The sequence below is a fragment of the Hyaena hyaena genome, unplaced genomic scaffold, assembly GCF_003009895.1.
Source record: "Hyaena hyaena isolate Hyena2069 unplaced genomic scaffold, ASM300989v1 scaffold_401, whole genome shotgun sequence".
Classification (NCBI taxonomy): Eukaryota; Metazoa; Chordata; class Mammalia; order Carnivora; family Hyaenidae; genus Hyaena; species Hyaena hyaena.
In genome coordinates this window covers 1610378-1623499 of record NW_024081030.1, presented here as the reverse complement: position 1 = coordinate 1623499, position 13122 = coordinate 1610378, and the positions used below count along the sequence as shown (strand labels likewise).

The 13122-nt window shown below is 37.0% G+C and overlaps 1 protein-coding gene across 7 annotated transcripts in view; it reads left to right on the top strand.

Moving 5' to 3' along the window:
- Positions 1 to 13122, top strand: part of FAR1 (fatty acyl-CoA reductase 1) — an 84893-nt gene that overhangs the window by 34762 nt on the left and 37009 nt on the right. For 4 of the 7 annotated variants that reach the window (XM_039251817.1, XM_039251820.1, XM_039251816.1 and 1 more), the window contains exons 2-4: positions 5935 to 6034; positions 7665 to 7860; positions 11540 to 11715. In XM_039251817.1, coding sequence (XP_039107748.1) covers positions 6015 to 6034; positions 7665 to 7860; positions 11540 to 11715 — 392 coding nt within the window. In that variant the 5' untranslated portion in view covers positions 5935 to 6014. The remainder of the gene's footprint in view (positions 1 to 5934; positions 6035 to 7664; positions 7861 to 11539; positions 11716 to 13122) is intronic. The other 3 variants (XM_039251822.1, XM_039251823.1, XM_039251821.1) reach the window with 3 other exon arrangements.

Sequence of the window (13122 nt, the reverse complement as noted above, 5' to 3'; positions counted from 1 at the left end):
TAGTGATGTTGAGCATCTTTTCACATGCCTGTTGGCCATCTCTGTGTCTTTGGAGAACTATCTATTCAGGTCCTCTGCCCATTTCTAATCGGATTATTTTCCTTCCTTCCATATTCTCTCTCTCTCTCTCTTTTTTGGGGGGGTCTTGAGTTGTGTAAGTTCTTTACGTATTTGGGATATTAGCCCCTTATTGGACATATCATTTGCAAGTATCTTCTCCCATTCAGTAGGGCCTTTTCATTTTGTTGGTGGTTTCCTTTGCTCTGCAAAAGCTTTTTATTTTGGTGTAGTCCCAGTAGTTTATTTTTGCTTTTGTTTCCGTTGCCTGAGGAGACATGTAGGAAAATATGACTAAGGTTGAAGTCAGCGAGATTACTGCCCATGTTTTCTTCTAGGAGTTTTATGGTTTTCGGTCTCACATTTAGGTCTTTAATCCATTTTGTGTTCAGTTTTGTGTATGGTATAAGAAAGTGGTCTAGTTTCATCCTTTTGCATGCTGCAGTCCAGTTTTTCCAACACCACTTGTTGAAGAGACTGTCTTTCCCATTGTATGTTCTTGCTTCCTTTGTCACAGATTAATTGGCCACATGAGCACGGGTTTATTCCTGGGCTTTCTATCCTGTTCCACTGACCTGTGTGTCTATTTTTGTGCCAGTACCATACTGTTTGGGTTACCACAGCTTTGTGTTGTGCCCTAAAATCTGTTGATTGTGCCACCTCCAACATTGTTCTTTCTCAAGATTCCTTTTTTTTTTTACAAATAGTTTATTGTCAGATTAGTTTCCCCATAACACTCAATGCTCATCCCCAAAGTGCCCTCCTCCATGCCCATCCCCCCCTCCCCCCCACATCCATCAGTCCTCAGTTTTTGTCAGCATTCAAGAGTCTCTCATGGTTTGCCTCNGTTTTTGTCAGCATTCAAGAGTCTCTCATGGTTTGCCTCTCTCCCTTTCCCCCATCATTTCCCCCCTTCTTCTCCCCCTTGTTCCTCCGTCAAGTTCCTCCTAATCCTCCTATATGTGCAAACATATGATATTTGTCCTTCAAGATTCCTTTGACTATTTGTGGTCTTTTGTGGTTCCTTACTGATTTTAGAATTATGTTTTGTAGTTTTATGAGGATAAGGTATTTTTTAAAGAAAATACTCAGCTGCCACTGTTATGTTTTCTTGAAGGCAGCTCAAGAACAGTAAAAATAAATATGAGTCACATTTTATAGCCCCTCCGCCCCAGCACACAGGAATGATAATGTTGCGGGTGTTCCTCAGCATTACAGTGCTGCAGCTATTTCTCAGCAGATGATAGAAGCTTTTGATGTCTTGCTATGTAGAACTCAACAGTCAGAATTGAAATAGCATGCTGTAGAAGGGTTGGCAGCATTTTCTTTCCTGGCATTTTCTAGTAGTTTCTGTCTACATTGGCAGGGCTATGTGGAAGATGTTACAAGTCTGAACTTGCCTTAAAAGAATTCTCATTTGTGCTGGCTTTGCCAATAAGTTAGTAGTAGAGTGAAATAAATGTATTGGTGGATGGGAGGAATCAAGGATACTTAGAGTTTGAAAATACCTAGTGCTCGTAAAGTTTTTGGTGGCATTGTGATAAAGTTGGAGATTTATGGGAATTCTGTTCTTTCTTCCATGAAGAAAACTGTGTAAGTCACATGTAAATAGTTTCTGAAACTGTTAAGAAGCAGTTTCATTCTGAAACTATCTTAGCAAGTAGCCTTTGAACCTCTAAGCTTGAGGAGAAAAAATTAAGTTTGGTAAAAATTTTCTGCTGTTTACAGATTTGCTTTTGAAGCTTTAGAGGAAAGATGTCTTTGTAGATGAGGGAAAAAATATGTAGTTGGGTTAGATTAGGGTTGAGCCAATTACATATTCAGGCTATAAGCCATCAATTATTAAAGGAAAAACTGCCTGATAAATTTTTTCTGTTTTAAATGCGTATGTACACCTGTGGAAAACTTTCTTGTGCCTGGTATCTAATGGGTACTTAAATATTTATTGAATAAATTTTAATATATGAAGAAAATGAAGCTCAGAGAGAGAATTAGATAACTTGTTGTACATCATATTCCCAGTACTCTGTGGTTAACATGTAATTAGCATATAGTTGTTATCAATACCTACCAGATTTATTAGGTATATTGATGCACAATTTTTTTTCATATCTCCCCTATGAGGTTATGAACATTTTAACTTTAATGGGCTATAGTTTTAATTAGGCTTTCAGTCACTGAAATCTCGAAATAGTCTTACTTAGACCTGAATCAGGTTATTACTAGAGTAACCATATAATTTATTGTGCAAACGGAAACACTTCAGAGGGCTGTATTCAGAATTCAGGTGGGATAGCATATATAAACCAGGTGTGTTCCAGGCAAACCAGACATATGGTCACACGATGTTTTTATTTTTTAAAGTAAACTTTTTATTGGTATGTAGCATACATTCAGAAAGTCCCTTAGTGTACAGTTTAATGAATTTTTAACCAATGAGGCTACATCAAGAAATAGAACTTTATTAGTCTCCCAGAAGCCTCCCTCCCATCCTCTTCTGGTCACTGCCTCATCTTTGCAAGATAGCCATTCTGACTTTTAACTGAGGAGTTTTGCCTGTTTTTTAACTTTGTAAATTATATAGTATACACTTTTTATGTCTGGTCTCTTTGGCTCCATGTTCTCTTTGGGGACCTCATCCATGTTGTATGTAGTGATCCTTCATTTCATTGTTTTTAAATATTCCATTGTGTGAATACACAATAGCTTTTACACCATACTATTGGCAGACACTTGGGTTGTTTTAATTTGGGGCCAGTGGGAATAGTGCTCCCGTAAACATACTTGTTGATGAGTCTTTTGGTGAATGTATGTACTCATTTCTGTTGGGTATATAATTAGGAGTAGAATTGTTAAATCATATGATATATAATGTTCAGCCTTAGTAGGTAATACCACTTTTGGCAAGTGTTAAACCTGTCTATACTCCTCTAGCAGTAGGTAAGCTTAACAGTTTCCCTGCATCCTTACCAATATGGTGTATTGTCTGTCTTTTTCATTTTAGCCATATTGGGGATAGTGTAGTGGGATCACGTTGTGATTTTCACTTGATAACTACTGAAGGTGAGCGCCTTTTCATGTGCTACTTGGCCATTTGGATTTTCTTTGGTAATGCCATTTGGGTACGTTCCTTTATGTTTCCCTCAAGTCTTTCCCATTTTTCTATCAGGTTATCTCTTCTCTTTATTGAGTTGTAGTTCATATATTCTGGGTAGTAATCAGTTGTTATTATACATACTGCAGATATTTTTTCCTACAATTTGTCTTTTCTCCTTATTTTAGTGTTGTGGGGTGAACTTAATTTTAGTGTCCTTCAATTTATCAGTATTTTTCTTTTGTGGTTAGCACTTCTTGTGTCCTATTTGAGAAATGTTTCCCTACCCAAGATCATGGAGGTGTTCCTTGTCATTCTCTAGGCATGTAATTATCTTACTTTCACATTTAAGTGTATAGTCAGTCTATCTAGAGTTCATTTTTGTGTGTAATGTGAGGTCGAAGTGAAGATTCATTTTCTTTCTTTTAAGTTTTTATTTATATTTTTAGTGATGTCTACATGCAACATGGGGTTTGAACTCATGACCCGGATATCGAGTGTTGCTCGCTTTTCTGACTAAGCCAGTCAGGGACCCCCGAAATTCATTTTCTATCTAGATAGTGAATTGACTGCACTATTCTTTTTTTTTTTTTAATTTTTAATATTTTATTTAGTTCTGAGAGAGAAACAGCGTGAGTAGGAGAGGGAGAGACAGAATCTGAAACAGGCTCCAGGCTCTGAGCTGGCTGTCAGCACAGAGCCTGACGTGGGGCTCAAACCCACGAACCATGAGATCATGACCTGAGCCGAAGTCAGACGTTTAACCTACTGAGCCACCCAGGCGCCCCATTGACTGCACTATTCTTTGTTCTATACCACATTCTTGCAGCTTTATAATACAGCTTGATATACGGTAATGAAGTTCTCCAACTTTGTTGTTCTTAGTGCTTGTCTTGGCTATTCTTGGCTCTTTGTATTTCCGTAACATTTTAGAATCTTAGTTTCCATCCACGAAAACAGCTTAGATTTTGATCGGGATTGTATTGAATTTAAGGATGGTGAGTTGACATTTTATAAAGCTGTCTTCTAATCCAGGCATGTAGTAAATCTCTTCATTTATTTAGGTATTGCTTAGTTTCTCTCAGTGTTTTGTAGTTTTCAGAATAGAGGTCTCAAGTATCTTTCAGATTAATTTCTAACTTCTGGTAGTTTAATAAAACAGAATTTATTGAGGTAAAATTTATATAATATAATGAACCATGTTAAAGTGAACAATTTAGTACATTCAGGTTTGTGCAACCACCACTCCGTCTTCCGTCTAGTCCCAAAACATTTCCATCCCTGCAGAATAAAGCTCCTTAAGCAGTTTCTCTCCACTGCCCACTCTCCCCACCCCTCAGCCCCTGCCAACCACCAGGATGCATTCTGTCTCTTTGGATTTACTTATTCTGGATATTTCATATAAATGAAATCCTACAGTATTGATATTTTGTATCTGACTTATTTGACAGTAGTGTGTTATTGAAGCTCATTCCTCTGTTGTAGTGTGTGTCAGGTCTTCATTCCTTTTTACGGCTGAATAGTATTCTGTTGTAGGTATATACCATCATTTGTTTATCCATTCATCTGTTAACGGACATTTTGAGTTGTTTGTACTATTTGGCTATTATGAGCAGTGCTGCTGTAAACATGCATGTACATATACTTGTTCGAGTACCTGTTGGCAGTTTTGGGGCTATATGCCTCGGAATGGAACTGCAAGGTCCTATAGTTCTGTATTTAACTTTTTAAGGTGCCACCTACCTTTCCCACAGCAGCTGAACCATTTTGCGTTCCCACAAGCAATGTACACAGGTTTCAGTTTCTGTGTCCTCCTCAATACTTGCTGTTTTCCATAGTGTTTTGGTGTTTGGAATGGTATCATAAGTGGGTTTTTTTTTTTTTTTACTTCATTTTCCATATTGCTGATGTATTGAAATACGTTTGCTTTTTTCCATGTAAGCCTTGTATTTAGTGACTTTCTAACCTTCATTTATTTCTAATAGTTTATTTGTTTATTGGATTTTCTCTATACATCTGAATTTTGGATTTTCAAATGCTTTCTTATTCTTCTGTTTCTCTTTCATGTAGTTTGCTCTTTTATGGATGTAATATTCTTGTGAATGGTTGGAGAATTTCTTTAGAATTTGAATTCTCTTTAAAATTTTTATTGCCTTTGTTTCCTTTGTGGTTGATTTTGTTGCTTTTCATTTTGGTTCTTCTTAATTTTCTTAGGTATTTCTTAAATATCTGGTGATCTTTGGTTATCTGCTCATATTTATGAAGGTGAGGTGGTTGGTTTTAGTGGCTGATACTGCCTGGCTTTCTCTCAGGTTTTTGAGGTCTGTTTTTCTAAAAGAGTTTTTCTCTAAATGAAATTACAGATGCAGAGTCCTTTGTGAGTTTGTTTTTTAAATTTTTTAACGTTTCTTCATTTTTGAGAGAGACAGAGTGTGAGTGGGGGTGGGGGTGGGGGGCAGAATCTGAAGCAGGCTCCAGGTTCTGAGCTGTCAGCACAGAGCCCAGTGCAGGCGTCAGACCCACAGACTGCAAGATCATGACCAGAGCCAAAGTTGGAAGCTTAACTGACTGAGTCACCTAGGCCCCCTTTGTGAATTTGTTTTAAAGGCCAACAGCAGCCAGATAGATAGGTCTAGGACCTAAAATTTATTCTGGGGCTCAAGTGCTTTGAGATTTTTTTTCTTTTGTTGCTTTAGTTTCCTCTCTTGATTATCCACCTCCCTCACTGTTTGTGGATATCTGGAGCAATGTCAGGCTCAGTCCTACTTTTCTTTTGTCCCTAGCACCCATGCCGGATGTTCTTCTCAGCAGATCTGGATACTAAGCCTTGGGAGCTCAAGTTTATACCAGAAGTAAGACTGTCATGAGTGACTCTGCTGTTCTGTGAGCAATCCTTTAATTCCCTTGATTTCTCTTATGACTTTTTTTTTCCATTTCATCTTTTTAAATTTTAGTGACAGAGCGTATGTGCAAGAGGGGAAGAGGGGGAGAGAGAATCTTATGCAGGCTCTACCCTCAGCATGGAGTCGGAACTGAGGGCTCAGTCCCGCTACCCTGGGATCATGACCTGAGCCAAAACCAAAACACTCAACTGATTAAGCTACCCAAGCACCCCTGATTTCCCTATGCTTTAATTCAGCTTCTTCTTTTTTATTTTTAAATTTATTATTGTTATTATTATGTTTATTTATTTATTTGGAGAGAGAGAGACAGAGTGCGAGTTGGGGAGGGACGGAGAGTGAGGGAGACAGAATCCGAAGCAGGCTCCAGGCTCTGAGCTATCAGCATAGAGCCTGACATGGGGCTCAAACCCACGAGTGTGAGATCATGACCTGAGCTGAAGTTGGACGCTCAACCTATTGAGCCACTCAGGTGCTCCTTTAATTCAGTTTCTTGATCCTGGGCTTGGTGTTTTCTATTCAGGGAGTTGGGACATTTCTTGCCTCCATGTAAATCCTTTCCTATGCTTGCTTTGCTTGGGTTGCTATTTCTTCTGCTATGGCTTTTCTGTCAACTTAGTCTTATCTATTTCTTCTAGAAACTCTTTCCTTCTCTCCTTTCTGCTTGTTAATGGGTCTGTTTCTTATCTTTAGACTGTTATGAATTTATTATTCTTTTAGTTATGAAAGAACATAAAACGCATGTATCTACTCCCTAGCTTAAAGAAAACATAAATTGAAGTTCCTATTCTCTGATTGTATTGCCCTCCCTGTCATGCATCTATTAATATTATCTTGTGTGTGCATTTCTAAACAATAAAGAGCATTGTTTTGAATGTGTTTGAGCTTTGAATAGTGACATACTGCATGAATCCTTCTGCATCTTGTTTTTTTCCATTCATCATGGTTCTTTTGTTTGTTCATTCTCTTAGTATACTATCTTTTCTGCTGTTTCAGTGGAATTTAGACAAGGAGGATAATTCAGCTCATGTATTTCTTACTATGACTTTTTTAAAAAGGGAGATTTAAGCACCTTTTGGATATATTGTCACCACAGACATGGAAGAGAAGGGACTTGATATTACTTCTTGTTTCAACTGGTAATGATAGGCGAATATGATACCCCACCATGTTATACAAGCTAGACAATTGAGACTTCCTACTGACCTCTATCTGGTGTTATAAATCCTTTTGGAGACAGCGAAATGGAATTCATTTGTGTGTAGGGTTTAACTGAGGTTTAAATTAAGATTTGGGTTCTTATTGCTGAAAGGATTTTTAGAGGTCATTTAGTACAAACTGAAGTAAAGAAACCCAGGCACAGAGAAGGTGAGTGACTTGTCTGAGGTGATCCAGGGAGAAAATAGAGGGATCAGAAGTCAGTTTTGTGGTTCGTTACTCTTTCCACTTTACTACAGTTAACCAGAGGTTGAAGTCCCCTTTTGTTAACATTCAGCTTTAATTTTTGCCGATTTATTTGAATAGCAAGATATTTTTAGCACGTAAGAATTTGTGCTAAAACAATTTAGCACATAAATCTTTGAACTGATGTTTATTTGCTGTGTTTTCCTTAGGATCAGAATGGTTTCAATCCCAGAATACTACGAAGGCAAGAATGTCCTCCTCACTGGAGCTACCGGTTTCCTAGGGAAGGTACTTCTGGAAAAGTTGTTGAGGTCTTGTCCTAAGGTGAATTCAGTGTATGTTTTGGTGAGACAGAAAGCTGGACAGACACCCCAAGAGCGAGTAGAAGAAGTTATTAGTGGCAAGGTAAGTATAGAAAGTGAACACTTGGAGGAGAGAAAAGAATGTGTGTTTCTATGTATAATTGCTGTAATCATAAACAGCTCAATTTATTTCTTCAGTATCCTGAAAAAAATTTCTAAGAAAAAAAATCCTATAGGATGACAATAAAGGGGATATGACTTGTGATCAGTAGGAGAAAGAAAGCTTTCCTCTGTGATGGGCAAAATTGTATAACAAGTTCTAAAATAGCTATATGGTAGATACTTAATGTGTTTTTAGAATATTTGAAACATTATTTGTAATTACTAGGTATTTTAAATAGTATTCAGAATAATAATAATGAAGAGGTAGTTTCTAATTACCCACTGTGCTATGATCACACTTAAAAATTTGTAAGCATTGATCGCTCCCCACAGCAGTATTAGGAAGTGGCAAAGTCACATATTATTCAACAAATAAGAACATGACAGAGGGATTATTTAGGATACGAGAATAGGTCATGCGTTTTGAACCTTTAGAAAAATATTGCTAAGAAAAAAGTGGAAATGAGCTGAAGTAATATTTCATAATCGTAAGCTTTGATTCTCTCAGAATGTATGAATTTATCTGACATTCATTGATAGTAAGTTTAGTATAGTAGCTATGTAATTTTTTAGTTATTAGGTAGTATTTAGTACCTTTTTAATCACTTAGAATTAGTGTGTTTTAATTCCCTTCCTAATGACTCCCTCCCCTAGTGAGAGGTTACTTATTGTTACTCATTTTTCATATTTCAGAAATCATTTACTGTGCATACTCAGTGCTGGGCACTTGATTTGATGTAGGGGGTTGAAAGGAGGAATAAGTAAGATAGAATCCTTGCCATAATGGAGCCTACAGGTTAGAGAGTTTTTACAAGGGAAGAAGGGGTATAAAAATATCAAGTGAGACCAAGTAGGAACAGTTACTGAAGTTAATTAATGTCTTGGTTGAGATTGAGGGCCTGGGCAAAATGTCAAAGATTTGAGCATCTCCTCTGGGGCCTTTAGGGCAGTGGATCTAAAGACTTTTCTCCATAATAAGTCTTAATTTGTAAAGAAAAAACATACCTTACACTTAAAGCCTGAAATTTTGTTGAACTTATGTGATTTAGCCTTAAACATATGACCATTATTTCCAGTATAAAGACGCTTTGTCCTCATATATTTGTCTAAATTTTGACTAAAGTAATCCATAAAATTGTGTCATCTTATGTCTTTAATTCCTTCCTGATCTGTCCTGCCACGTAATCCTAGGCCACTCATTCCCCATTATATATCAACACTGCTGGTAAATCAATAAGATGAGTTCTTTTTATGTCAAGTATCAATGAATATACACTTGAAGTTAGTTAGAAACTTAAAGGTAAAGCCTGCTATGATTTTGAAACAGGAGTAAAGAACAGAGGCTAAGAGCATATACTGTAGTGGGAACTGTCTTACAGTACAGTTTCTCAACTTAAGCACTATTGACATTTTGGACAGGATAGATCTTCGTTATTGGAAGTCGTCCTGTGCAGTAGGGTGATCATCTAGTAGGGTGATCAGCAGCATTCTTGGCTTCTACCCACTAGATGCCAGAAGCTCCTTCCCCCACACACTCTCAGTCGTGACAACCAAAAATGTCTCCAGACATCACTAGTTGTTCCCTGGGGGTAAAATTTCCCCAAAGTGAGAGCCACTGATGAATGTCTCTGGGAAAAGACACGCCATTAAGATGGTGATGGTTGAATTAAAACAATCAACCACAAAATAAATTCTAGAAAGGGAATAAAGTATATCAAAGCAGGCATTAGTGAACATAGAAAAAGAGGAACTAATTTGGGTACCGGTGAATTAAAAGCACCGGAAGACATAGTATTGAATAAAAAGGTGGTAGTTAGAGATGGGAAGACTATTGGGGTTGAAATATAACTTGCGAAGCCGCATGAGCCTGTCTTGGTGGTGGAGATATCTGATATGAAGGGGAGGCAAAGGTCCTTGACAATCTGGAAGAATGAAAAGTGTGAATTCAAGGTGTTAAAAGTACTTTTCTGGTCATTCCTAAGGTTGCTTTTTTTCTGCGTGCCCCTTAAATATTGATATTCTTCTGAGTTCTGTCCTCAGCCTTGATCTCCTCTTACTAGATCCTGTTAGGTGATTAGTCAGCACCTTCTGTTTTATGTGAGACAAACGGTTGTATTTTAAATTAGATTTGGAAAAATCTTCATTTAGTCTGGACCTTGGGTGCTCACCACTGCTGCTACCCGGGCGATCTTCTGTTCCCAGGGCTACCTGTGTGTGGTTAGTAAAGTCTCTTTGGGTGGCCTGGCTCTTATCTTCCCTGAACTCCAGTCCCATGGAGCCTGTTTTCTCTACTAGACCCGTCTTCTGGATGTCACACTGGCACTTTATACCCATCATTTCGAAAACTGAACTTGTATTTCCATAACTGTACTCCTTGCTCTTCCAGTGTTTTCCACCTAATGAATTTATTCACCTCACAAGTGTTGATCATGTCTGCATCTTGCCAGGCGCTTAGCTATTTATGACCTGTGTGCTGAGCACAGTGGATGTGGTCCCTGTCCTTGTGGAGTTCACATTTCCTTACCCCTCACGTTGAGTCACTGGCCAGGTCTTACTGAATTCTTTTCAACTCCCCAAACATAAACGCTCCCTCACTTCTATGTGGTTATACATGCTGCTTTCTCTGCCTGGAACACTGTTCTTCTACTTTATAATCTCTGGTCCTTCCCCAGCTCAGTTAGTTATTTCTCCTCTACAGTCCTGTAATATTACCTCTATTTTATTACCTTTAATGCTGTATCTTATATACATTTAGGAAGTGAAAGTGAACATTATATATGCTGTATAGACTTTATTCCCAGACTGAGAATCTCTGCTTAAACTGCAAGTATGGACTTTAAATGAAGTGGAGAGTCAGAGTGTAATAGAGGATTGATACGGAGATGGCATCAGTGTTCTTCTATAAAATATAGGATGAGAATTTAAATTTGACTCAAAACCAAATCTGCCTTTACACTGTAATCATTTTGGGATCTAACTGAATCTTTAGTTAATTTATTCCTTCTGGAATACTTAAATAATATTGAATTTTCAGGTTAGAATCTTCTACATATGATATTTCTCAAGTTTGTCCAAATTCTAATCTGCTTATTTGCTTACCAATTTTTTTTCCTTCAACATATTTAATACCTTTTTTCCCTTAAAAAAATTTGGTCTCAGATTTTAAGTAGACTATGAATAATGGTATTGTACTATAATCTACTGAAATGGAATAAAACCAAAATAAAATGAAGTGAGAAATTAAGATCTGGATTTTAGAAATCTGAATGATCATTTTAAACATTGTCCTGGTGTCTGTACTACTTAAGTCTATTCTGAGGGACAGTATAATCTAGTCAGCAAAGGCGTGGACAGTTCAAATTTAACTCTGCAAACTACCAGCTCTGTGTCAATGGCAAGTTACTTAACCTCTCTCTATCTCAGATTCCTCATCTGTAAAATGGGGATAATAATGTGGGATTCATAGGCTGTTTTATATACAGAATGATGGCAATTAAGAATAGCAGTTTTAGGATGAACAGAGTTGAAGTTTTAAGAAAAGCGATCCTTGGTGGGGTGCTAATTAATGGGTTTTAGAAAGTTGAAAAATACTGCCCTAAAATATTTTTCCCCTTGGATAGCTCTTTGACAGATTGCGAGATGAAAATCCAGATTTTAGAGAGAAAGTTATAGCGATCAACAGTGAACTCACCCAACCTAAACTGGCTCTTAGTGAAGAAGATAAAGAGATCATCATAGATTCTATCCATATTATATTCCACTGTGCAGCTACAGTAAGATTTAATGAAAATTTACGGTAAGTAAAGGTATTTATGTGATATTTGAACTTCAGCATAGTTAAAAGATCTATTTGGATTCTTTTTAGTCAAATTGTTTTGAAAGTGATTTGACACTGTTTGCCTTGTGTTAATTGTAGCTTTCAGTAACCCAAAGAAAAGAGTTAGAAGAGTTTTCTCCTTGTTATCGGTTTTAAAACATTGGAGAGCTATTGTCTGTGTATTAGAAGTTCCATGAATTTAAGTGTAGGCAGGAAGTACAGAGTAGAAGATGAAGAAATTACCTTCAGTAGGAGTGTTCATCTTAACAACTAATAGTGTTTGTTTCCTCTTCCCTCCATTTTTTCAGAAGCCTCTACCCCAGTGGCTTTATTTTTCTGCTTCACACATATCCATCTGAAAATTAGAAAAAATTTAGGCTCAGGTTTTGCAGCATAAGATAAAATGGCTTATGAACTTAAGTCATACCTTGTTTTTGATTTAAAATTCGGTAGTAATGTTAGGCATAGGCTACATTGGACATAAGTTTAATCCGAAAAATAATTTAGATTTCTGTCCAGATGCCTATTTCAAGAAAAAAACATTTAAATGTTTACTATTAAAAAAAAAATCTAACAAATATGCATTTCAAATAATGGTGCTTATTTAAGGATTCTTTTTGATGGTATATTTAAAAATACCATTTTATAATGTTAATCCAATTGTATGGTCAGTTGTATGCCAGTAAAAATGGTGCAGACTTTTTTTTTAATGTTTTATTTATTTCTGAGAGAGAGAGAGAGACAGACCACATGAGCAGGGGAGTGTCAGAGAGAGAGAGAGGGAGATACAGAATCTGAAACAGGCTCTAGGCTCTGAGCTAGCTGTTAGTACAGAGCCTGACACAGGGCTTGAACCCACGAACCGTGAGATCATGACCTGAGCCGAAATCAGATGCTTAACTGACTGAGCCACCCAGGCACCTCAGTGGTGCAGACTGTTTTAGGTTTCACAGTTACTTGAAGGCCTTCTTAGAATGTTTTTAAGTTAAATTTTGATTAAAAAGGGTTTTGAGATTTCCCATAAAGTCTTCTATATAGAAGTATAAATCTTAATTGATACTATATATATATAATGTGATGGTTCAGTGCCAAAGTGTTAAAATATGTTTTGCCTATATTCCAGGTGAGGGCACTATAATAGTCACTTACATTTCTTTAATTGTACTTTATAGTTTTCAGGATATTTTCTCATGCATTATTTTATTCATGCTAATGTTACCACTGTGCTATTGTGAGCAAGTCCATTTTATACTTGAGGAAGCCGAGGCAGCGCTGTATACCGGAAAGGACATGAGCTTTGGAATTATGTACCTTAGATTTAACTCTGACTTTATCTTTTATTATCTAGTGATAATGATTTATTTACTTTTTAGTTGTTTCTGTGCA